The following is a 27,910-nucleotide window of genomic DNA, read 5'->3' on the forward strand; positions in this document are numbered from 1 at the left end:
ATCGGGACTGTGTGCCAGACTTCAGCGGAATCCACGCGTATTCGGCTTGATGCAAATACAAATCAGACTTGATTGCTCAGATTCTCGGCTTCGAAGTATGTGCCTTTGTTATGACTGCATCGAGACGCTGATTTATTGAAAGAAAAGATCTCGGCGGATAAATTTCAAGTAATGAGTTTTCTTATCGCGCAGTGACACTTGTTTTTCACGAATAAAAGTATTCTTGTTTGAAATTTTGAAAATAATCACCAAATCTCACTGTCACTTACGAGATAATCGTTGCTCATTTAATTCAGTCAGTCTTCGCAGGTAGAAAACTTGAAATTTCTACAGTCGTCTGGAGTAAAAGTTTACTTAGTAATGGCATGTCATTGCATAGGACGATTATAACAATTTCCCTCTTGGGTTCCATAAAAAACTATCATACCTCTTGTCTCGCACCCAAGTCATTTTATTATTCATGAAAAATTTAACAACTTTAGTTTAAAAAAGAATCGTTGGTTGCACCAAGTACTGTAACTAAAAAAGTAATTTAAAAAAAGTGCTACAATTTGAGTGAAGGTTAGAAATAAATCCAAGAGTCTGCGCCTTATAAACAGTACGAGTGAATCACACGCACGCATGAAGTTTCACCTACCTTAAGGCGCGGTCTTACATATTTATAGTCGATCAGAATGTTACTTGTCAAAGCATTATATACTTTATATATTTTTTAAAAATGCTTATGCAAGAATGAAAAGATTTTAAAGAGATTTCAAATTGTTATAAATAATTGATTAATTTTTCAAATTAAAATTTCTTCAAAAATATTGTAATTAAAATCTACTGCCAGTTTATTGACAAAGAACTTCGTTATAAATAATGCTATTATTATGTACGACCACTAATCTAAACTAACTAAACCTTTGTTATCGATAAATTAATCATAAATCTTCAATTTCAGCTAGTAGTAAAAAGAGAATGTGTTGAGAGTACATTGCATCCTGTGTCTATGCTCTGTCACTATACACTTACATCCCAGCCTAAAGCCCGAGAAGACCAACATACATACAGACATCTGTAGGTAATTCAATGTAGTTTTCAAATATGTAAGACAAATTTTCCTACAACGTCTGATTGTAAATCTCATTTTCGAGCCCATCACATAACTTCCTCTATGAGGAAGTAAAAAGCCAAGTCGAAGAAATGATAAAATATATTTTTTCAGATCAAATATCAATTTAATATTGAAAGTCAATTTTCCACAAAACGGAAAACTTAAAAATAAAGTGGAAAGTAGAAAAAAGATTGAATTCCGCGAGAAAATTCTATTTAAGGAAGTACTTCGCCAATAACGCATAAACTGTTCGATATTCGTGGCTTAGTCCATAAATTCTAATATACTCCGCGTGAATTCTGGAAAAAACCATACATTTACGAACATCTTCTTATATTTCATCAGCAATCGTGCGTATAAAAACGAGTATCTAACATTTCTTACACGAAAAAAGGATCACGCGCACCGCCACCACGAGTACTTGGCATTTACACATAAATATTCGTTATTTAGCCACGTTCTCGTGCGGCAAAGAGAGAGAGAGAGAGAGAGAGAGAGAGAGAGAACAACACAGGCGCACTATTGCTGTTGCACGGTATGGTGGCGGTGGAGAGAATCAGCAGCTATAACCCACCTCTCCGCTTATATATCTATAATATACTGTTGAGTTTACGATAAAAGCCAGAGGGGTTAAAACTCACTGATGCAATTTCAAGTTTTTTATCTTGCGGCAGTATAAAGAAGAAGATGTTAAGAACAAACAAGACTTTTTAATAAGGTAATATGGCAAATACTAAAGCTGCGGAATGTATTTTTTTCTCTCTCTACGCGTATAAGAAAAGTTTTTCAAGTAGTTTTTGCGAGAGTAGCGATCTCTCAAAAGATTGGTCGAAATAATCAAGTACGCCGTTCGTTCGCTGACAGCAGACGTTAAACCACTGATTTTCTTTTTCATATTGATTTTGTATCAATTAACAATTATTATTTCATCATAATTAATCTTTGTTACGTAGGAAAATATTATCTCAAGTTTCTTGCATCCCAGTCACGTCGGGTCGAGAAAAATTTTTCTCGTGAAAATAATTCCTCCCGCAGAGTTCCTCGCACCGATGAATTAGCCACCTGAATAACGCATCCTTCGTTAATTTCCTCGCAGGTCCTCCAGGCTCTTCCTTCGCTCGAGCTTATAATTCGCGTAATAATACAACGGGCCATCGACTCGACGCTTGCGCCTCCCTCGCACACTATACTGCAGGAAGCTCGAAATCGCGAGTGCAAGGCAAGTACGTGGGTTACAATGCCCTTGTGCGCTCGAGCTTTCTGTGCTTGCCGCGTTATTCATGAGGATCACGTATGCTTTTGAGTCGCTCGAAACACAAAGCACACACACACACGCGCGTACTTAATACAAACTAAAGCCTTGGCCGTATTTTCCATTTAAGCAAAGAGAAGAAAGAGCCCCTCCGCCGCCGAATGACTAGATTTTGACAACATAATCACGCTAATTTGCCTTGTTAACGCGCGACGAAGTCTAGGTAGCATAGGAAGTAGCACTCTCGCGGCGCGTATTTAGGTGTATTATGCGCTGTACATTATGCCTGACGACAATCGCGCGTTGAATGAGTTGGCTAATGAGTTTCCTTTACATGTATACACGATGATATCTCGCGTCGTTCGTCGTCGTCGCCGTCGTCGACGAGGTGCTGCTAAAATAACGCACAAAAATCGATACACCGTCAACGGTTTATATTTACGGCTTTATTTTTTCTTCGCATTGCACTGTTTGAGCATTGCACTGGATGAATTATTCATACAATTTAAAATGATAATCGAAATAATAACGAAATTATCATCAACGTTGCTCACACAAAAGCTATACACACTCCTCTCCACGCGGACGCACGAGTGTGACGACAAACATAATGATAATGAAAAAAAAAAAAATTGACAAAGAAGAAAGAGAACAAATTTATTATCGCGATAAATTAAACATTGCCCCGCACACACAAAGGTATAACTTTAGACAATTGGCAAGTGACGCGCTATAAGCTCTTCTGCCCCACAGCAGCAATTAGAAGCTTCATCGGGTACGGACAGAAGAGGGACGAGGACCGAAAGGCATCATAGCCATGGTGTGTGTAGATATATATACGCGTTGGTGGTGGCGGTAGCTGTAACTTTGATTCGTCACCCGCACATTCGTTAAGCGTAAACAAACAGCTGCAAGATAGAGAGAGACAGACAAAATATATACATGTATAGACCCGGCGGAAAGGATTCACAGTTGTGCAAATATGCTTGATTTTGATTCTCGAATCGCTACCACTACCGCTGCTGCTGCTGCTGTACAGGAGAGCCAGAGGGAACTGGTTTGATTAGGGCGAGCATCGGGGTAATGCGCGACGGTAGTAGCTACCCGAGATTATACATAATAATTAAACCATTGGGCGCTCGTTCGAGATTCAACTTTGCGAGTCAAAGTGAATATTGTTATACGCGTCGCGAGCGAAAATAAATGAAACGCGCGCCGCGACATAGCGACGAGTGTTGTTGGTGCAGGTGCGCCGCGAAGCTTATTTTCTATATCGATAAATTACCGCGATGTGTATTATCGTTGCGCGCCGATGGAAAATTGCGCCGATAACAATTTTCACGCGTCCTGAAAAGCAAGCTAGATATACTCGGCGAGTACAATCCAGTTTTCTCGCATTCGCGCATCGACTGAAATCTCTCTCTCTCTCTCTCTCTCTCTCTCTCTCTCTCTCTCTCTCTCGGTCTCGCGATGAGAGGAGTTGCATTAATAGTTTGTTTTATCGTTATTTCAAATCCGCGTCCCGGTTATCATGTTCTCGCCGATAACGAGGACATCGCTTGTCCCGAATTCAAAAGCATCCCGCTGGTCGGGCCGCTGCTGCTCTTAACGAGCTCGCGATCTCCGCAAAAAAGCCCGGTGACGTTTTATTTGTCAACCGTCAAAGAGAGGAGCGCAGTGCGCGTAAAGGAGCCAAATTGGCCGCTGCTGATCAGGACTGGTTTCGATTTTTCCAAAAAGCTGTATATCGTCGTTCACGGCTACATGGGCAAGAGTCACGACGAGTGGATTTTGGATTTGAAATATAAACTCCTGGAGTTGGTGAGCTTAAAAAATAAAAATTTTGTATCGTTCGTTATATCCGGTGAAAAATTTATAAAGGCAGAAAATTATAAAGTTTACTTAGTAATACAGCCCCTCATTATGTATTTAAATATTTTCCGTAAAAGGGCGATGGCAACGTCTTCCTCGTCGACTGGAAGGCTGGCAGTAACGACATTAACTACGTAAACTCGGCGCGAAATACAGAAGTCGCGTCTGCAGCCATATTCAAGTACGAGCACATATATACAGCATTGTTTATTAATTTTGTCGAAAACTTGCGAGATTCAATTTGTCTCTCTTTCTCGCGCGCGCAGCTTTTTAGATTCGCTAAAGAAAGTAATTAACGAGCGCACGGTCGACAAGACAAATTGGCGAGGGGTATACTTCATCGGGCACAGTTTGGGCGCTCAAGTGAGCGCGCAGGCCGCGCACCTACTGAAGGAGGATCGTTTTTGGACGGTTGATAGAATTACCGGCCTGGATCCGGCCAAGCCTTGCTTCACCCGGACCAATCTGCAGTGGAAGATCGATAAGGGCGATGCTAATTTCGTTGATATCATTCATACGCAGGCTGGAGAGGATAATAAAGGGATAAATTCGCTCGGCTTGAAAGAGAGTTTAGGTATTGTTAACTTTGTAAATGTTTATACAAGATCGTGGGTTTAAATATTATTGTGTGCGTTGACAGGTCACGTCGATTTTTACGTCAACGGCGGTGTAATTCAGCCCAATTGTGCAAACCTATGTACGTATCAAGAGATAATTTAAGTATCAAAAAATCCTGTAATAATATTAAATTAATCAGTTCTAGCTCCCATGCTGATTCAGATGGGCTGCAGTCACAAGCTGTCGCATATATATTTCGCAGAATCGATAACTAATTCGATTAAAGGGAATTGCAAATTCGCTAGTTACCCGTGGGACGGTTCTTACGAAGATGCAATCATAGCTTTCAAAAAGAGAAAAAACGGTGAATTTTGTTCCGATTGTCCTGAAATGGGTATCAACGCTTCGAAAAGCACCAAGCGAGGAAATTTCATCGTGATCACCGCGGCCGAATCGCCGTATTGCGGTGAGTATTATAATTTACGATGCTTCTAGTTTTCTTCAACGATTGGGTTTTTTTTCACAGGTTTCAGTGACAAAGATCAAGTACCTATCATGCAAGTGCTCGGAGTGAGTTTGTTAAAATTTATGAAAGATTTTTTAATTTAAAAAGTATCTCTAATGATTTTGTTACGTTTGCAGCAACTAATGGACGCTCCTCCTCTGGGGAAGTAAATAATAAATCGACTTTGCAATTAAAAGTATTAACATTTTTGGAAAAATATCAAATCTAATTAGTTTTATACCGATTAAAATTAAATTTCACAAATTAAAAACATCTCAATTTCGAAGGTCATCGAAAAAATTTTCGAATGCTCCAAGCGTTTTTGGCACAATTTTTATTGTAAAAAAATTCAAAACCCAGAAATAATTTTGTTGGGCTGAAGCCAAGTGTCGATATAATAAGTGCAATAATATCTGCAGAAGAAGGAAAAGAAAATACTATCCTTATACTAACCTATCGTTAGACTGAAATTAGCAAAGTTTGACAATAAGAATCGATATTCTTATAACTTACTTGAACTATAAGACAATCTATATAGTTCATCGAATTTTGCAATTTCAATTGTGTAATTTTACTCACCAAGAGAAAAATTTGAACAGTTAATTAATGATTCAATTAACGTTATTGTTTGGCCTTTAATTGTATCGTAGTAATCGAATCCGTCATACACGTCATAAAATAAATAGAGTTTTAGTTTGTGGTCAAAACTAATGAGTTTTTGAGTTAATAAATTATTTATTGAAAATTTCGTGCAGGCATGAGACCCAAACATCCATGCGATTATCCTACTCATTTTTTTCTTCATGCTTCTATCACGGGGGTGGATCCACCTTAAAAATTTCCATTTTTCAATTTTTCAGAAAAACTCATGACAAAATTGTTGGCTTTGTTACTAAGTATTTTATACTACCAAAAAATAAATCGCAAGCAATGCTTATAATATTCGAAGGCTTGTGATTTTTTTTTCGTTTTACGTACGTCATAGTTTATTTCTTACGCGCGAATATTTTCCACGTCGGACATGTTCTTCTCAATTTTCTCCCGCACACAAATATATACCTATAGATTATTTGCATTCAACGTTTCTCGTTCAAGTAGTAGTGGATTTTTCGTCTGGATATTCCTTCGAAAGAAAAGAGCGCGAAGGCATGCCATTGTATGTGTGTGTGCTTGGAAGTGTATACATCTTATATACTGACCCGCATCTATGTGCATGAAAATTCTTTCTCTGCGATGTTCTTGTCGCGCGCGCGCGCGTAGCCATTGGCGATTTGTTGACGTGGAAGAAGAAAAAGGCAAGTGACGGCATTCGAAATGCATTGAATTGAGAATTTTTTGTCGAGTGAAAAAAAAGAGGATTCGCTCCGGTTTCTCATTCTCCATATTTGCCCTTTCTGTAGGAAGATCAGATTTTCGCGTGAATGAACGAAATAAGCTTTTCGCGCTTTGATGAAGGATTTTGCGGGTATTGTGTCCCCTGTAAGATGTCATTTTTTCCGTCGATGTTTGTAAAATAAATTTTGAACAATATTATTTCAAGATTTCCTCGGGAAAAGAGCAGAACAACTTCGTGGTAAAAAATAAAATATGGAAAACCCGACAAAAAAACATACTTCTATAATTCAAGCATGTTCCTCTGCACATGAGTTTTACAACATGAACTCCCCATTAAAATGAAAACAGAGTATATTCAGAGTCATACCATGTGAAACATTACCTAAAACAACTCCGGTCGCGGATTTATGCAGAGGATAATGCCATCTCATTCGTAAGAATAATACGATCAAACTCCGTTTTTATTTCTTTTTTTCTGCTGCTGCTGCCCTCGTGCTGCTTTCCTTTTGCTTTCTTTTCCCACCTTATACAATTCGCTTATATCAAAGCTCTCCTGGCCACGGGAAAATATAGAGCCTGAAAAGGTAGCTCGACATAAGAAACGGGGTCGAGGCTTCTTCTTTCTTATTCTTTCTCTCTCCTTTCGTTTCGCTTTCTTTTTTATTTTATTTTTATGTGCGCAAAAAAAGGAGAGAGAGAGAGAGAGGACGAGGGAAAAAGTCAGAACGTGAGTCTAGTAGAGTATAAGAATAGCCAGGACCAACCGATGGCCATAAACAATGAAAAGTCCTGCAGCGTGTGTGTGAGTAGTATAAATACTGAGAACGCTCTGTACATGTGTATATAAAGAAAATAAAATGGACTCGGTTAGATTGAGCAAGTGAAGAATTTTGCGTCCGCACGGATCCATGATTAAGACGAGCGCGGTTCGCTTGATTAAATTAGCACGCGCGGGTACGAATAAAGTATTTCTAAATGCAAAGTTACCCTTATTGAATTAAAGATTAATATTCCTCTAGCTTACCGTCAAAATGAATGAGCTCGAGCTGGATTATTAATTCAAGAAGAAAAATAGCACTCTTGCTTGTAGAAATCGTTTTTCTCGACTAAAAAAATATGTTTTGAGGGTAAAACGCTCGTCTTTGACCTCGAGAATTCACTTTACGCACGGAATGATAAGCAATCTTATTTTAGGTACTCGAGAGTGTTCGGTAGGAATATTTTTTTTTTGCACGCAAACAACGATGCAAATTCGAAGGTAAAATTTCGGGTGTTAAAAGGAGGGAAAAAACTGTCCGAGGAGATTTTCCTTAAGAAAAAATCAAACTAGACCATTGCCATTTGTCATTTCACTGAGTCTTTCTCTCGGGACCGCCGGAGACCTCGGAAACAGTCGGAGACAGAGAAGAGCGAAAAAAAAAGAGGTAAAGCGCAAAAAATGTCTCATAACAACGCGAGACAGAAGGGAAAGAGCGAGAGAGAGAGAGAGAGAGAGAGGAAGAAAGATGCTGGAAGCAAGGCCCAAAGCACAAGGGTGATTGAGGATAGAGAAAATTGCAAAAGTTGCTCTAGAAACAGTTTGTACTGTAGGGAGATGAAGCTATTCCATGCGCAGCAGCAGCAGCAGCAGCAGTGGTAATGGCAAAAGCAGCCTGAGCAGAGCTCCAAAGAGAGAGAGAAAGAGAAAAATAGCCAAATGAAAAAGTTAAACACCAAAACAATTAATCTCCTTATGCTATCATTGCGCTCGACTTATTCTCGATGTAATGAGAGAAAGAGAGAGAGAGCCGCTCATGCAATTAATCTTTCTGTTTTAAATAAGAGACACGAACGCGTGCGCGCGTGCCACATCGTCCTATTTCCAAAACAATGAACTCGAAGCGCAGAAATTTCGGAAAAGGCCGCGCGTCGCCGAGCTGAAATTCGAATAAATTTACGAGCTACCGCGTAAAATGTTAACGACGCAAAATTAACAATGAGCATGGAAGAAATTTACAGACGACGACACACTGACAGGTTATACGAAACGCATTAAAAAAAATGTTCAAGTTCGAAAAAATCTCTCTGAACGACATCTCTACATATGTGAACGGTTGTCTGACTATACCACTTATTTATTCTACTTATTTGTGGGCGAATATATCCCGGAGTTGTTTGCACGCGCGTCGAGTTAACAACTTGTCAATATCACGAGCGCTTTAACCTCACGGCACTATTACCCTCTAATTTATCATCGTTTCTCGTCCTCCGCTTGTTCGAGAAATCCGAATGGCAGCCCAGCTGTTGTCACTAATTTAACCACTATGCAGTACGAGAGGGGCAAGACTCCACGCGCTCCACCATATACCATACCGAAAGCCGTCGTTGATCATTGCGACCAAAGTTCACTTTCACCTACGTTATATTTCTGCGATTGCTCCACAACGTCCTCTCTTTCTCTCTCTCTCTCTCTCTCTCTCTCTCTATCGAGCTTGCGACTGAAAAATATGAAAAAAAAAACGGACACACGCACCGGCATATACTACTCAAACGATAAATCAGGAAAATCTCCACCGTAGCTCGTATTATGGTATACGTATATGCACGCGTATAGATTGTCCCGCGGGAGACGCAGTCAGTTAGAATAATTATTCGACAAATTTGCATGTTAATTTTGAGGTCACGCTCTGGATCGTCCAGACGTATGTGTATATGCGCATAATACATCTCCATGCGTACGCAGAGAGAGAGAGAGAGAGAGAGAGAGGCTTTTCAAACGATGTGTGACGCGTGGCGGTACAGCCGCGCAATCACCATTGGCGGCGATGCAGACTGCAGAGGCTTTTCCCTCATTTCGTAGATATCTCCCTATTGCGGCGCAGCGAGGCAATTAGATCGACGGATGCATCGTTCGCGCGCGTCGACAGCTACAGCCGAGGCTTTTCCCAAAAAGCGCAGCTCCGTTATATATATTTCACAAACGCTCCGTTGGTGACCCCGTACGCGACTCTCTCGCTCGTAATTCGATTTCAAGTTTATGGCTTTCGCTCGCGCGCTGAGACTCGTTGCGAGCTTTTCTCGCCAACGCGGAGAGTAACATTTTCCACGAATATATACATAAACCGCGTAAATAAATTTTCAACGATTTGCGCGTTGATATAAGCGTAGAGAACGCGAGCGCGAGAGCACACACGCATATTATATTTATTTATAATCTCGGAGCGATCGCGCGAGCGAAACTTTTGTTTTATGCAGCAAGCGCGCAATATGATGGATTTCAGCGCAAATTTCCGATAAAGGTTTATCAAAAAGCTCTGCGGATAATAACTATATACTACAAAAAAAAAGACGAGAAGAGAGCAAAATAGCATAAAGTCGATCGTTCGCTCCCGATCGACGCGAGCGCGGGAACACTAATCATCCCGCTTATGAAATCCCAGCCCGGGGATTGTGCGCGCGCGCGCGCGTTCGCAAGCAAAAGTCATAAAGAACCGACGCAAGAGATGCTCGATTAATTGCCTGTAGTTGATAAATCAATACCCGTCGGGGGGCTACCGCGCGGTAGTTGTTATCCGCCGCGCAAAAATGGAACTTCAAGCGCGACGGCGTAACCCCCCCCTGCTTGCCCCACCCTCCGGAGGAGCTTGTCCACGACGATCTTCGATCCCGCGAGGAGAAAAGCCAACTTTACGACATTAAAGGAAGTTCGATCGACCGCAACGAGAGGTGGGAGAAAGAGAGAAAGAGAGAGGGTGAGTATAAGAGGAAGACAACGATTTATCATTCCTTCGTGCGGAATACGTGTGAGACCGCCGCCGAGACGATCGCCTACATATAAAAGGACCAAAAGAGACGCAGTGGAACGAGATCGAAACGAAAGACGAATAGCTGAGTATTTGAGCTCGATAGCTTCTGTATATTTTTCAGTTTTGAGTGGAATCTACTGTTAAAACTATAGAATCGTTCAATAATTAATGCATTAACATTTGATCAGACAAAACTGTACGATATTATTTTTTATAGTAACCGATAATAAAAGAAAATTCATTACTATTACGTCGGATCGAACGTATTGTTCGATGAAATAACTGAGAAAATTGAACAATTTTTATTGTACCTAAGGCCAAGTTTAATCGGCGACGGTCTATATATGTTCGGGGCACGATGTTATATATACCGTACAAATTCGTGTATGTACTGAGCCGCAGCGAAACGAGTTAGACGCATACACACACACACATACCTATATGCGCTGCGGGAAAATTTCCAAAGCGCTCACGGGGGAATCGTAAAAATAGTTGCCCGATTAAGCTTCACCACCACCACCACCACCACGGCCCCAACGCTAAGGATAATTCGCGTGGCGTACGTGAAGTCGGTCGAAAAAAAATCCTCCACCACATATTCCGCCTGTTATGTACGTTTTTTCAGTTCATTTTTTTTTATTATAACGTGTCATTTTTTCCCTCGGAAATTTTCCAAAGAAATCCTTGACTGGCCATAAAATTAGTCGAACAATTTTATTCCGCAATTTTGAAGCTCGTTTCTTCGTTCGTACCGAATCCAATGCAGTAATAGGATTTACGTAGCGCGTATATCATTACTATTACGCGCAGAGATTGAAATATATTATACGAATCTTCGCGGAAAATAATTGTTAATTAGAGCTTGAATATAGATCGAGCGGGGAAATTTTCGCATGCGAAGCGAATCGTAGCTCGAGCTTCGGCACATAACGCCGCGAATTTGATTGTTGTGGTCGACGAGTCGAGCTCATGCTTATATGTTTACTTTTAAAATTTATACCGAAGAGTATTTACTGCAATTACACGTATTACGCTCTTATTTTTTCAAACAATATTACGTTTATTATTCATAAAAAATTGAAAGGTTTCCTCGACAATTGTATTTTAATTGTTCATTCCGAGCGATCGTTAAAGTTTAATATTGTTTTTCAATGATAAATAATAATTGAGTGTAAGTGATTGAGTGCTCACTCGATCGAACGCACTGTTGATGCAAACTCGGGGATCAGTATTAAAAAATATGAAAAATATTCGATAAACGTTAATCACCGAATCAATTCTCTCTCGGTTAATCAAAGAGTCAAGCTTCATAAGCTTTCACGTATTACGCTTAAAATATCCTACCAACCGCTCGAATTCCAGCACGCACTCGCGAAAAAAAAACAGCAAAAAAGAAGCTAATATCAGCCCGAAAAAGATGATAGTCATTTTCCTCGCGCAAAAATGCACACGCACGGGGGATCGGCTGCACGTAACGCGCGCGGGGGAACGTGTGTTACAGAAACCGCGCGCGCGCGCGCGCGTGTGTGTGTAGGTATATATATAGATAGGGGCTACATGCACATAGCTAGCTGCTGCAGCCGCCCCGGGGGCGCGCGTATAGTTGCAAAATGCTTTATCAACGTTTGTAACAAGCTGTCGAAACTCTCTATGTACACACAGACGCACACATTGTATACCGCTACTATCCGCGGCGCTGCGCTGCGACGAGCTGACGCGGCGTTTCTAATAAAACCAACACGGCTTTCTGTACACGAACCGGCGGTAGGGTGGGCTAGAGGTGACTTGTCCGGTCCCTCGCTGCCTCCCTTCCTCTGACTGAGCACACGTTATATTGGGCGGATGCCTGCGCGCAAAAGTGGGACGCGAAAAGTTATAAACAGCTGTTTGAATGTTTAGAGAGTTTATACGCAAAGTACGCGCGGGCTATGTGCACGCCGCTCTCCGCGCGGGTTTCAAAATGATTGGAATTTTCGGGGAGTATAATACTCGAGGCGCGGCGCGCATACTGTTGTATGTTGTTTTGAAAGGCGAGGGGGGGGGGTTACCTAATGGCGCGGACTCGCGCGCGCCAGTTTAGTTATGGATTCCTGATCGCCAAGAGCGGAAATAGTTATCAATAAAACACACCCAAGCACAACTTTATTATCGGCGATACAAATTGCCGCGATTTGTATAACTCAGGGGTCTAGAACGAAGGCCATTATACAGATTGTCACTGATCGTCCAACGTATACGACACCCGAGACTTTGTTCAATTTTTCAGAGCTTGCACTTATATTATATACATCGAGCTTTTTCCTAGCAAAAGTAAATACAATCGTTGACACAATTGTATCGAGATGTCCGGTTCTAAAGAACGTTTGACGGTCTCGTTACACTTTTCTCCTTCTCCCGCCACGTTGTATCAGAGCTTTCGTTTGTTGGTTTTCTCTCTTTCTCTCATTTTTCGTTGAGTGCAAACTTCGATTTATCGAGCTCTCGTTTGGAAGCGGGGGAGGGAGGGGACTGTTAAAAGAAGAAGGTACTTTTTTTACAAAATTGAACGGCGCTTATACGGCTTGTCTACGGCGATAACGATCCATAAATTCCAATAAACCTTTGACAAGCCATTTTCGCACTATCGTAAAAATGGTGTCGATCATATACACGAGAAAGAGAGAGAGAGAGAGAGAGAGCTGTAACACACGAGCCATTGACACTGTATTGATGTTTTGACCCATATTTCATACGTGTTTATTGGAATGATGTTTTTGAAATTATGATCCAAGAAGTGTATAGAAAGATTTCCTTACAGCTTACCGAATAGCCAACGACAACACACTTGGATGACTCTTACCTGAAACGAAATACATGAAAATAATTAAGTTTAATTTAATTTCGAGCGTATAATTTCAAAAGTGTAAATTTTATTCAAACAATTATTATGACGAGCATTTGTTAAATTTTCATGATCTAAACGAACATTAAAATCCCAGCACTGACAGAGATAACATGTGTGCTCGTACGAAACAAAAGAGGAAAATGTGTTTTTTTTTTAACGATTTAACGTAATAAGCGCTACACAGAACAAACTCTTTACCTAGTCTGAACATCGAGTTGGCAGCTGCAGTTTCAGTGGCAACTAAAATACCAATTAAAAATACGTACGTTTACCCGCTCGACAGGCTATTTGAAAAAGAAACGGAGTGAGCATCAGTAGTGCGCAATTCACAGCTTCCATACGCACATACCCATACAATTTTAGAGCCCCCCAGTCAGTGTATACATACACACCGAATACGCATTTTTGCTCTCGTGCCGAGAGAGAGAGAGAGAGAGAGAGAGAGAGAGTTTCAATATAAAAGATAGGAGAGAGAAAAAAGGGTCTGTGCGAAGCTACTCTGCTGCTCGCACGATCTATTTCTCATAAAGTGCTGCTGCTGCTGCTGCGCTGCGCTGCACTACTGCGCGAAAGGCAATATGAAATGGCTTAGTGCACCGGCAGCTAACGCACACCCACGCACATACAGTGTACGTCGGGGGTACTTTATACGTATATCCTATACACGGCTCCGCGCGCTGTGTTATCCTAGTCACCTACCGAGAGTTTTTTTTTTCAAAGATCGAGCGAGCTGCTATTCTATAATGAAATAGAGCGCACAGAGAAGCTGAATATCAGCTTTTAAATTCATTCGAAGACGAGTGTATGTGAGAAAATCACGTGTGCATATTTTCTCACTTTTCACTCGAATCAAAAGGTGAATATTCATGCAGCAAGAAGTTTGGAGTTTGAATATTTGTGAAACTTTGGATAAAAAAGCTCGCAAGTTCGCCGGAGGTCATCGTCGCATGCAGATGATCGCGCACGAGAGTAAAACTCGATTTGTCGCGTCAGGATCGGAGATTCGACTTAACAATCGTCGCTCGAGTCGGGTCGAAGCTGGGCAAGTCGGAGCACCTTTCGCGCGTTTCCAAGGGCTCACGCAGTTATGAAACGTAAGATTGATGCATCTTGAGATACATGGCTCGATAGCATATACTTCTAAGCTCTTCGATGAGGTAAAAACATATCGCGAGAACGTCGTAAAGTTACAAAAAAGATATTACGTGTAAAATGTTTTTTCGTTCTTCTTTTTTTTTTTTTTGTCACGCGTGTTCCTCTGTTCGTTTACGTGTGTCTCTCTACCCAAAGAGCGAGAGAGAAAATTTTTCACCCGCGAGAGTCCTTTCGCATCAATCAAGCGCGTGCCACGCCATGGGGCTGAATCCGCCGCCGCCGCCATCGGACAAATGCGAGCTTCGCGCGACTCTCGCGGAGAGAGAGAGAGAGAGAGAAAATATAGGCTTCTGCGTGATAAATCGTATGGCGCTCGTACGGATAGTCGCGCTATGCATGATGCTTTATGGCGCGCCGGGCCGTATAACTGAGTTTTTACCTCCTCCTCCCTGCAGCTTTTATATGGATGCGGCGCGCGTGCGGTGCTGCGCGATAACTTTATTGCCGTTGACAACTGCCCGCCGCCGCTGCGTCGAGGATTTTTTCCTCGACCGAAAATTGCTCTTGGCCAGTTAGACGATAAAAATCTTTTTTTCTCCGTTCTTCAGCTTCGATGCGTTCGATTGGATTAGGATCGATCAACGATTTGATAATCAACGCCGTGCCGTTGCACGATTGGGCACATTCTTCGCTCTGGGTGCCAGCTAATTAGAAATGCCAGAAGCCAGTTGTTTTAACGGGGAACTGTTTATTGTTCTCGGGCACAGGATCGACACTCTGCAGAATTCTGGGTCAGTGCATAAAAAAAGACATGTGCTTCTTCAAGTCCATCGAACGACTTGTGTTTTTTTTTCAAGTATTCCGAGCATCATTTAGAGTTAAGGAATTCTATATGCCTAGTTTGAAAATTATTCAATCAAATTTTCAAGAACCGCATGGGTTTCAAGCGATCGTGGACAAATAATCGCTGGACTTTCCAGAAGAATAATTTTCAAATTCCTCATTCCGAGTCGCATGGGTTTGACTCGTCACCGAATACGCTAATGAGCTTACTCGCAAACTCCAGCAGTCTAATTGCGCAACCAAAACTAACATCACCGAACCCGACAGCTCTCGTCGTCGAGAAACTGCCTCGTTCTCCAAAAATTTCGCTTTCATAGGTATACGTCCGATAATAAATTAGTAGGTCAAGTCGCTCCGAGACGACCTTTGATGTTTCAATGTTGCGCTGCTTGCATAGCGAATGTGCGCCTACGCCGAACAGTTAAAAATCTGTCGCGGTGAATGATTCTCCTCCCTCATCGTGCATTTATGATTCCGAGATTTGTCGCTCTTGAGCATTTCGCGCCGCCGAGCGCTTAATATTACTCGCGAGGGGCACATACGTACACTTAGCATGAACTTGCACTCGTTGCGTTCAATATATATATATATGCGGAAGCGCGACGGCACCGATCCAGATCCGTGAGGCTCGGTATATAATGCACGCGACACTAGTTTCGATCTTTATGTACGCGCGCTGCTTTCGTTTCGGATCACTTGGTTAATTTGCGTTAATGCAACAGCTTTCTATGTATGCTCGGCTCGCTTAGTTATACATACCTATTGTACAACGTTTAAAACGATTATTTGCGTCTGCTTAATTTGCGATCGCGTCGACTACGGCAAAAAATGTTCCGTAAACAGGGCTAATAACATACTGCTACTATATTCAACTGCGGCCAGACGAGCATCGCCAACGAGGAAATCCGATACCTTCTGGTCTGATAAATAATGTACACGTGTATGAGTATATATTTTGCGTTGCGTGCGTGTAACACTTCTTAGGGCCTAAATCTCGACAGGACAATCACTTATATCTCTCGGCACACGAGCTGCAATTATATACGTAATATTCGTAAAAGTACGCAGTACTGCAGTCGGCTACAACGAGGCAATTTTTTCTTCTTGACAAAACTTAACATTAACCCGGCAGTATTGGGTGTGCGCAATATCGGTATAATGACAAAGCCCTCCAGCTATTATTTATTACCTTTTGCTGCGCGACCACCCGAGTAGTGTTACTGTGTAAAAACGTCGGCACATACATGCATATCGGCAGATTATTCCATATCAGTGCTCACTGACATCGATGTGCGAATGTGGATGCGTAGAAAAAAAATATCATCAATAATCTTTGTTATTAAATGTTTGTTTACTTATTTACATTGTATTTTATAAATACATAGGCTTTCTTATGTCTGTTTTCTTAACGAGATATCCTGGCTCTGGGGATATTCTGTAAAAGGCAAACGTATTAGATGTAGATTCAAGCAGATATAGATGCAATTATACTTTTAGGTCATCAAAGTCACTGCTCGGTACTGGCACGAAATTTTACAATTTCAAAATACGATTAAGGCATCACTTTTTTAGAAGAAAGAAAGTAGTATCAAAAGAATAAAAAATGAAAATAGAAATTTGCTTATTCAGTGTAACTTTAATAGTTGAACCAACAGCGACATTTTGAGCTCGAGCAATTAAAAGAGAACAACGAGGGAAAAGCTAGTGACAATTTAATAATAAATATAATGACGAAGAAGCCTCCAAATCCGAATCCATTAATAGCTAATCATTTCATTATAGTCGGAGCGCCAGCCTAATTCGTTCGGTGTCGCGTCGAATGCGGAATACAATAATGGTAAAAGTTGTCCGTCGTCGAACAGCCTCGGCAAATCCAATCACATCTTATCGAAGAAACAAAAGAAGACGAAAGACGAATGCTAGTAACCGAGCTTTAAAAGCTGAATTATCAAGCAGTAGAGAGCTATTCAGTCGTATGGAATTAAGTCGCTAATGTGCAGGAAGAAGGCAGAGAAGAATGGAGTTGAATGGGATGGGAGCGCGGTAGAGGTATAGCAGAGATAGACTGACGCGAGAAACGAGGATAGAGTACAGCATCAGGCTTATTAGCTTCATTTCAACTGTAATACTTCGTTTTTTCATTTACAAATTTTAGTAGGCAATAGTGCTGAAAATATGACACAAAGGCCCGTTAATCGTATTAAAATAGTAATTGACGATACAAGGGCCATAAGTAACACTTTTTGATACGGCATGGTTTAGGCCCCGAGCGCATGGCTAGGGTCCAAATAGTAGTAGTAAAACGTATGCTCATGCAAGTATTTTTTCGAACATTATACACGATTCTGAGCCATAGAAACGGACATCGTGGAACCATATGTAAAATGTATATTTCATCACACGCGTGCGGGAAGTGCTACTTTCGCGCACGGCTGGCGATCTTAAAATCGACTTTCCACGCGTTGTAATGAAAATTAGTTGTAATCGTTGTAATCTACTATTGCTTGTATATACTTTTTCGAAGCAATCGCAATGATAGGACTGGACAGCTTGTGTGCGCGAGGAAAACAAAGTACAACAAATACGAAATAGAGAAAATAAATGACGTATCGTTATCAAATTGAAGCAGAGAATTTTCAAGCGCAAGTTGGTTACAAATAAGAGATGTATCTATAAAACCCGATAAAGTTCATACGTGCAAAACAGAAGAAACGAAGCTAAGAGATTTTATTTTGTATCAAAGCGCACGCTGGGAGCTTGCGATAAGCGATAAAATCCGACTTCCGTGCAGCGCAGCGACTGCAATCGAAAAGTCGTTTGTAACATTCAAATTGAGATTTTTTTTTCGTGCTGTCACGTGCACCTAAACAAAATTTTGCTTGCCAATTCACTTTCTTTGAGGACAACGCGCGAGGATCTTGCGCGCAAAAAAATACGAAAAAAATTAGCTTAAAAGCTCAAACTTCTCGTCTGCACTTAAAAACCAATTTCTCAAACTAACTCTTGGAAAAATAAGTTGTCTCACTCTTTCTTGTTTGCAACTTCATAAAACTAGTTCATCCGTCCGATCCATTCACGCGCTGTCTCTCTCGCTCGCTCTCCTTCTCTCTTTCGCTCCTTTTGCTCTCATGCCAAGCGTATCATTTTTGAAAGCTCTTTTGCCACTTTTAGCAAAGTATGTTCTCTCTCTCTCTCTCTCTTTCATTTGATCATCTCGTTTCTCAAAAGTTTGCTCCGGTATCCCACAATTACGATGCACGCGACACTTTTAATGAATTGAGACGAATGCCATTGTACGAAAGCACCGTTGCACAGCTCGCGACCATAGTCGCGTACACATACGTTTCTCGTTCGCGTAAAATTAAATTCTTCTAGTTACAATGAATTGTCATAGAGATGATTGTCTCTCGGGGTAGTTGAAATTCCAATTCTTTGGAATACGGGTCGCGCGCACGCGGCATCGAGGTTACGAGCCGATCTATTCGAATCCGTTACTTTTTTTTCCTCTGGATCTCGGAAATTCAGCTTGACTTATTAAACCGAAGAGAACGGAGAAATTGAAGATATTACAAAAGAATGGGAAACGATGAAAATTTTCCCGAGTATATCATTGCATTGATGGTGCACCATCAAGATGTTTATTTTAACTTTAAGGAGAAAGTAATCAAAGCTTTATTCAATAAGATATCATTTTAGGTTGAAGTTTGTCTTTGAATGTTATATTAGATTTCAATATAGAAGATCGAGCTTTTAGCACAAAAAAAATCAAACGCAATATTACTATTTGATATTAATACTCGATAATCTTGGTCTTAATCAGCCATGAATGAAAAAAGGAATATTTTCAGATAGTAATAAAATAAGAAATTAGATAAAAAATGAACGAGGACCAAATCGAAAAATAAAAAGATTAGGAGATGAAGTAGAATTGGTCATACTTGACTGATTCACGGCACGAGAAAGGATCGCCCAAATTCCTGGCCGAATCAAACGACCTGGTTACCTTTACGTAAACAAGGAAACAGCAGCGGCGGCGTGCACTATTTGCTCTACGCTAGGGTATACTATACGTACTCGGTGCACCGAAATCTCTGACAATTGCAACAGAGAAACAGACACAGTATAGCGCCGTTGCACTGGTAATATGCAGTCTTTGTAAATGTATAGACAATCACGAAAGAGAAGATTACAAACAATTAAAGACAAACTTTGGGGAATGAAAAACAAAAAAAAAAGAGAGAACAAAGGTACCAGATGCGGGTTGTAAAGGCTCGCCACTGGGCTGCTGCTATACTGCTGTTGCTGTTTGGACAGTGGGGAAACTGTATGAGGATTTCTATTTATGTAACTAGATTGTGCCGTGGCTGCTGCTTCTAGCAAGTTTCGAGCTGGATGTATTTATTCGGTGTCGAACTTTGTTTGATGGGTATTTAATTAGCTTTTCCACAAAGCTTGGTGATTGTTTTATATGAACAAGAAAACAAGTTCAAATTTTCATTATTTTGTTATAAGTTTATGCAGAAAATTTTCACAATAAAACTTATAAAAATGAATGGATAATGTAAACAGTTGAATAATCTGTAAAATTTACGTGGGTTAAAACGTTTAATTCAAGGCAAACATTTTCAAGCTACAATCGTTTCAGTTGCAATAATAGTATGAGTTCCACGATAGAAACTACGCCAACCCCCTTTTTTCCAAATGAAATAGATTTTTTTCTTCGTATAAATACATCACGTTATAGAAAAGCTCACACGTGCTCGATTTACGAGTGTTGATTAGGCGTTGCGACTCGATGGCAGTTGCACCAATAGACTTCGTTCTACTCTTTATAGCAGTTCTATAAATGCCAATTAAATTGGATTTTCGATTTTTCACCTTTTTTGATGAAATACACTTTTTGAAAGCTTACGAAAGTATACATTGGTTTAATTTACGAAACGGAAACAAATAGTGATTGATTGAACAAGGTTATTTGGTGTAAATTACGCAATTTCATAAACATTGATGAATTTAATTTAAAAGCCAGTAGATGCAAGCGCGATCGAGTGATGGATTCGTCATCGCGACAGCTTCAAACTCATAGAAACAAACGGTTCGACGCTTCTAAACGTCTCTCGAAATAATTAAATCTTCCTCACGAAACATACTACGCGTCGCATGATTGGGACTTTTTTTTCCTCGGCTCACCTCGGATTATATGTATAGACATTTCAATCCGTCCTTCCACTCTCATTCGCTATATCGTACCTCGTTCCAATTTTACGCTTGACTCGAACGCACTGGAGTCAGGATCGCCTGTTCTCTCCCTCCCTCCCTCTTCGCGTCTCAATTTTCTGCCCTGGCCTCAGCAGCAGCAGCACCAGTATAAACGAAAAGTTAAAATGATTTGTGTGCCAGCGCGTACGTGTCCTGCCGCTGCTCTCTTTCTTTGCGATTCTTAATTCAAAGTCACCTATGTACGCCCGCGCGCGTGTGTGCGGTAAAAATCGAATTTTCTATCTCTATCCCCCCGCGAACTTTCCCATACACGCGTAGAGAAAGAGAGATGGGGGAGCGAGCCGGTTTTTTATTATGCATCGAACAAAAGTAAGAAGCAACTAACCCAGATATCTATACTTACAGGTTTCGAAAAGAGACGGCTAACTTTTGATTGCCAATGCGGCGGTTTTTTTTCCAACACCAAAGGGATTTCGATGCTTATATACGAGAGAGGGTAAAACCATTGGGAACTCGTGCTGCTGCTGCTGCTCGCGGATGAAAAGTTTTCAGCTGCAGCGCGCACCACCGGCGCAAAGTCAAACGCGTACATAAAGAGAAAAGAATATCGGTATCGGGCTTTCTTGCCCTATCACGTTGATAATATCATTCACAGGTTCTTTTTCTTTTATTTTCTTTTTTTTTTGTTAAATTCAAACCCCCGAATTAAATTGTACACTTTATGATTCCGACTTACAGTAACAGCACCGACGAGGATCTGCAAAGAATCGCACTCGGGATCTGCCTCGCACACGCAGACTTTATACGATATAATAAATAAAACAAACGCCGGGGGGAAGAGAGCTTTTACTAAAATAATCAACGTACATTACCAACTGCTTGGCAAAGAGAGAGAAAGAGAGAGAGAGAGAGAGAGAGAGAAAGTCAATTTTTCAGAGGGCGAAAAACGTTGTTAAGCGCGCAAACTAGAAAGGCGAGAGAGATGCTAACGTCGTCGTTGTATATTAGTTTTGTGGACGGAAAACGCATCGTATAGTTCTCTCTGTTGCTCTCGCTCGCGTACAATAGTAGTACTGCAGCGCTATATATATGTACGAGAGAGAGAGAGAGAGAGACTGGCTTAATGTGCCATAACGACTTGCGACGTAAATATTATAAAGCGCACCGCGCGCATGCACACAACCTTATGCCCATGCGCGACCAACGTATAGCTGCACTGCGCTCTGCTCTTTGTTTCGCTGTTACGCACATTCATCAGAGTGTTTAAGAGCACGTGTGAGCGCGCGTCGGCAAAAAGATGTCCTGTATTTTTTTTTTTTTGTTTTTCATGCTTCACCGAAACTTGATTGTGAAAACAGGCGTTCGATTTTTCTTTTTCTGTTCCACATGCATATTAGTGAAAAAAATGGCCAGGCATAAGGTACCTTGCGCGCGAATTCATTTTGATACCTCGGGAGTGAAAAATTATCTAAAAATAATGATAATATGCTTTTCTGCGAGGAAAAAAGCTCTTTCCCACGCGCGCGAGCGGGAGAGAGAGAGAGAAAAACTTGCGCGCATTACAATTCACACTAGCTTACACACGAGGCACACGATTTTGTGCGCCGGGCTTTACGTCGTGTACGCACACACTCAGATGGTCTTCTGCTCTCGGCTACTCGCGATATCGTATGAGCAGCAGCAGCTTTCTCATTTAGAGTCGAGAGAGAGAGAGAGAGAGAGAGAGAAAAAAATTTGTTTTACATGCGGCGAAAAAGAAAAACGAATCAAAGCAGCGCCGAGTTGCTGCTAATGCAAAGTCACCTTTGCGAGTCGCGCCAAGCGGAAAAGAGGCCGAGAAAAGGCGCGAGCTGGAGGCATACCTTCAAAGTTTTTTTTCTACGTGTATACACGCGTATATACGCGCATAAAGCAAATAACGTTAACATCCGAGATACGCTTTAATACTTTGAAAGCTACGTCCGCGCAACTTGTACGCTCGCGCTTAAGCTGCTCCTTTTAGTCTTTATTAGTAATCTACTAAACGTATGTACGGTCGTGAGAAACTTAGCAATCTCCTTCTTTTTTTTTTTATTTATTTACAATATTGTCCGTTTTTATAATAAAATTTTTTTCGTTAATTTTAACCTAATTATTTGTGTATAAAATTTCATTCGTATCGATGAAATGTATAAGATGAAACGCAATAGCATAAATCACATATTGTATGTTCTATTTACTCGGATATCAATCCCGCATTATATGATTGTGAAAAAACTTTTCAATTTCCAAAAGTTCATTATTTGCGTACTTACACAACGCTCAAAAAATAGAAAATACTCGTTGAGTGATCCCCTTCAGATATATCGCGCATCAAAAGTGATGGATTAAAAGAGACTACTTTTAACTAAAGCCTCTGTAAACTATAGCACTTTTGGCAGAGCAGCAGCAGAGCAAGTTTCGTAAAGGACTTTAGAGCCAACCCAAAGTCAACCCAAAACCTCAAGTGCTTGTCCTGGCAGACGTTTGATTGAGATGACGATGATGACGATGATGAACGTGCAATAAAAAGCTTTGCAAATACATACAGCTGCGCCTCGCGGGATTTCGTTTCGCGAGTACGAATACATCTCATATATTTCAACTACATTTTCGCTAAACAATTTTTCTCGATGTGAGCACAAAACGCGGAGAATGATTTCGAACAAACGACAGCGAAATTTTCCTCGTTATAATCTCTTTAGGCACAAAAGGCACGCGCCAAATGTTACATTAGCGTGTTCATTAACGACATATGCCCAAACGCTAAAATTCCATCATGTAAAGCGGCTTATTATGGAATATTTTGCACCACCACCCCCTTGAGCCTATAATACGACTAAGAACAACAACAGCAACAACGGGAGCAGTAGCAGCAGCAACGCGCACCCGTCGACTAATCCGGTTAGTTCGGGCACGATACACGTATATTTAAGTAGCTATAGCGTACGCAGAGTACGCAGCGAGCCTCTCGCGCGCATTACATATACAAACGCGGCCCGATGATTTTGCGAGGATTAGCTTCGGGCGGGTGGTGCATCGCTGCGCGCAAATGCGCTATATATATCTATAACTCGGTGCAATCCCGCGTATATGCGCGGCCGATCTCCTAATTGTTTTGCTTGCAAGTCGGGTGTATAGATATATGGATCGGGTGTAGAGTTCAAAATTGCCCATTGCCGACAAGCAGGATATCAACGGTTTCGCGCGTATGAACGATGTTCCAGGAAAAAAAAAACAATACCAACGCATGCGAGTACCGACGTTATGTACATCGAGCGAGCGACGGAAATCCTGAATTCAATGGAAAATTGCCTGGCAAACGCCGAGAAGTGTATCCAGAGATACGCATACAATAAGAATAAATTGACATAGCGCGAGAGCAAAATGACGAGAGTGGTGTCCATTAAATAAAAGTCATTTCGCAACCCCGAAGATCGTTCAAGAAAGAGACCGGTGGAGACTTTATTACATTCACTTCTCTGTCTCCTCTCTCTATCTCGCTCTCGAGTTATTCTTACCTTCTCCAACGATTATCTCTCTCGGTGCAGCGGCTCATTCAAGGCGTTTTCGCAGCTTTTATTTCTTCGCTCTCATTCTCTTCACTCGCGCCCTTTCAGCTCGTAAATTCCGAAGCAAAACGAAATTACTGTGACGACGACAACGACGACGACGACGACGATGCTTTTCACGTAGCTGTTGCTGCTGCTACTGCTGGCACGGTGCGCGTGATAACTCCGTTATAGGCCGTTTTTCTTATATTGTGTGTATATACTAAAAAATTGCTCGATATATACACGCGCGTGTATACTCGGAGGGTGAGATTAAGTTCGCGCGCGCGCCAAGATGAAGAAAGAAGACGACGACGTCGACGACGAGCGCGCACGAGACCAAAAGTATATGGTGACAAGCGGCTGCAGCTGCGTGCGGAAAGTGGAAAATAAAGTTGTCGAAAAAATTGTTTGCATTGTTCGCGCGATGCAAGCACGCAAAACTTATGTTAACGCTTTATTTTTCATGCTTTTCAACATTTTTATTTCAACAAACTTGGTTACGACCAAGTACCAGCGAAATTGTGAATTTATGAACTATTCGTATCGCTTAATTATTGAAGAGAGAAGAATTAATCGCCGATCGTTACTAACGTGCGCGCTAAAAACAGAAAATTACGTACAATATAAATACGGAATTTATTCCTTCGAAACATAACAATTTGGGTTCAAAAAAGTCCGTATACCGAGCGTGTATTATTTATAAAGTTGGCGACGTTGACGAGATTTTATTTTTTAAACACGAATAATAATCCGCGTCGCTTTTGCATCGACCGTGCATACTCACGGGGGATGAGGGGCATTTTCCATGCGCACACGAAAATTATCCCTGTGTATTTTTGTATTATTTCGGTGCTGTTTTTTTTGCTTTCACAAACGTTATACATGCTCTGAGATTTTTCGATGACTCTCATATACGTTGTACGGCGCAATAAATAATATATACACATTCGGACGAAACATTTTGATTTGAATTTCTTTCTGATATTTTTGATGAATATAATGCATAACTAAAGTGCATAAATCAAGGGGGCATGTACGTTTGCACAAGCGTGAATACAGGATAATGGAATTTACAGATTATAGGCGCGCGCGTGTAATTGATGGATTTTCGGATGTTGTTGATTTGCGAATGAATTATATTCTTAATTATACACAAATGAACATTACACTAATCAGCTTGAGAGGCAAACGATTTCCAATTTAGAATTAAACGTCGAGTGAAGCATTAAAAATAACAGAATACATGTTTCTTAAAGTTTTGACGCGCGAACGACTCGAGTGAAAAATCATCGAGTCTCTGCATAACGCTTGTATACGTACAAAAAAACAGGTGAACAAACACATCGCGAGTCGGACCTAAAAATTCAGTCGATAAATCGCAGGTACACACATGCATAAATACCATTATCGAGTATCGTGCGCGAGGCACTTCGATATCTGGCGCACACAATGTTATCTGACTCTCGCGATCGTAATTTTAATTTTCTGCCGGGCCCCGCAAGGCGAACGTTAAGGGGGGAAAGGTACCTAAAATCTCCGAAAAAAATTTTTTTTTCTTGACTTTTTTGATGGATTTTTCCCCAGCTTCCCAGTGCCGTGATCGGAATTTTAAAATTTTAACTGTATCGTGATGTACAGCCTATTTAGTCCCGTTACTTTTACGATTATTTAGAAAAAATGAATAAAACAACTCAAAGGTATATCGTTGTCATTCTCTCATGAATCTCGAGACTTTCATAAGTCGGTAGCGCTATCTATTGATACTCGTTTTATTCTTTGGTTGGAGTATATCTAGCAGAAATTTGTTTGTTTACATGACTATAGGTGTACAGTAACGCCACTACTCGCAGCACGTGGGTTTCAACATATCTTCTGTCTCTCTCTGTTTCGTGCGCGAGCCCGGATCAAATGTCAATAACAGTCTGCTGACTGCTTCTTGACCTTTCAATGGCTAAAAATTACATTTTTTTGAAAGTGAAAAAAGTACATGTACAGTGAAGTTATATCTTTGCAACTTGACATAGTGTTTCATAATAAATTCATGATGATGTTTCAATAGCTTTTTATGAAAATGTGACATTTTTAGCAGTTCAAATTCAAGAAATACAGCAGTACATATGTAAATTGACATATATACATCAGTGTATATGTATGTCACTGTACTTTATGTATGTGTATATGACTGTATCATGTACATTATTCATGTATATTGTTGAATGTGATGAACAAGATTAGTGATAATTGATCAATTTTGAGTGATTTTTTTTCAATTATAGATCCAATGTTTTATGAATGTTAGTGAATAAGTAGAGGACTGAGTTCAGGTTCTAATGTGAGATTGTGTATATTTGTGTGAAAAGTTGATTTGGACATAATCAACTTAGTTACCAGTTTCCACATAAAACCCATATTAGCGTATACTAACATTTTTGTACAACTTATAAATATGGCTTTGGGTATCTCTCTGGGATAATTGAACATTGTCCTTATGGGTCTAATATGTTGAAAATTCAAGTTGAATATCTGTTTTTTATTGTCCAAATAGTTTAAAGTAGCCTCAGTGACATGAGTGTATCATTATGACATAAACTGGTGTATTTTTGTTTTTTTTAACCCTTGCACAGTTACGTTTCATCTCCAAATTGCTTTGTTGCCGTAACTTTCCATGTGAACCGTTTGAACAAATGAGCTGAAATTTCCAGGGATTGTTCTACATGAGAATGGCTACAAACGCAAGCACTTTTAAAGGTATTGGAACAACTGAGCACTTTTTACAGGCTATGATGTAGCATAATCTGTCATTTTATCATATATATTAATGAATAAATGTGTATATGTGGCTGGCAAATTGTGTATAACTAATTAAAAAATCTGAAAGTGCTTGCGTTTGTAACCACACATCTAATGATCAAAATGAGACCCCAAGGACCATGATTGAACCATCGGTTCTAGCTGGAACCTACGGCACAGGGGTACCTGTCAGATCTGTGGGCTTGCTTCATCGAAGAGGATTCTATAATGACTGGGACCTCAATTTTCATTTTCCAAAGTAAAAAACTTTAGAAAAGGAGTGAAAAAAACACAGTTTTCTCAGTATAACCCAAAAAAAAATTTTTTCTTCATTTTTAATAAATTTTTTATAAATATATAGGTACCTTTCCCTCCTTAAGGCTGCAGCTCGGAGCCAATTTAATACACGTCGTCTGTGTGTGCGGATGTCCGACGTCAATTGTACGTTGACTTACCGTGCCTGGTATACATTGTATACACACACAGCCCCGTGAAAAGTCGAAGATGATCTTGCACATCCATTTATATGCTACGTACGTGAGTGCACACGCAAAAAAGAGATTGAGTCGTTTGTATTTCCAGGCATAAATATACAACCGAAGAACGTGCCGAATCTTTTTTGCCTAGCGACTGGAAAATTACGCACGCAAAAGTATATATGTAACGATTTATTTTTCAGTTTTGGGCGAGAGAGATCGATGCAAGGAAAATCTCCATTTGCGTGGAATTTAAAAATCAAGACTACGAAACTGTTCCTCCAAGACGTACTCGATTCATTAGCTTGTCGCTACGAGAGGAGCTGCAGCAGCTGCTGCAAGGCAAAACAGGAGGCGGCGTTGTGTTATCGTCTAGTATAGCATACGCGGGCACGGATAAAAATGGAAAAACTTCCGGCTGTATGCGAATGCGCGAGCGTAAGTGTGTGTGTGTGTGTGTGCAGCGCAAAGGACCGCATTCTGTGTCGCCGACGACGACGATAAAAGTCGAAAAGAAAAGTTCTTCGAGAGGTTGCGCGCCTCTGTGCAGTGTGTGTACGCGCGTTGAAAGCATCCGGCGTCGTCGTGTATTCGCGTGTGAAAAAAAAGGAAGAAGAAGGAAAAGAA

General features: G+C 40.7%; 2 protein-coding genes across 3 annotated transcripts in view; one reads left to right on the forward strand and one right to left on the reverse strand.

The window, feature by feature from the left end:
* The window catches only part of LOC106652084 (E3 ubiquitin-protein ligase MYCBP2), a 157,251-nt gene that overhangs the window by 67,770 nt on the left and 61,571 nt on the right, over nt 1-27,910 (reverse strand). The gene's annotated exons all lie outside the window — the stretch shown is intronic.
* Nucleotides 3,742-5,507, forward strand: LOC106652082 (lipase member H-A-like). The gene is made up of 7 exons (XM_014370826.2): nt 3,742-4,169; nt 4,298-4,401; nt 4,487-4,794; nt 4,861-4,917; nt 4,978-5,244; nt 5,305-5,348; nt 5,421-5,507. Exons 1-7 carry the CDS (start codon nt 3,819-3,821, stop codon nt 5,451-5,453), a joined length of 1,164 nt encoding a protein of 387 aa, XP_014226312.1. The 5' UTR covers nt 3,742-3,818; the 3' UTR covers nt 5,454-5,507.

This window comes from Trichogramma pretiosum, unplaced genomic scaffold (genome assembly GCF_000599845.2).
Source record: "Trichogramma pretiosum strain Unisexual culture from Peru unplaced genomic scaffold, Tpre_2.0 scaffold13, whole genome shotgun sequence".
NCBI lineage: Eukaryota > Metazoa > Arthropoda > Insecta > Hymenoptera > Trichogrammatidae > Trichogramma > Trichogramma pretiosum.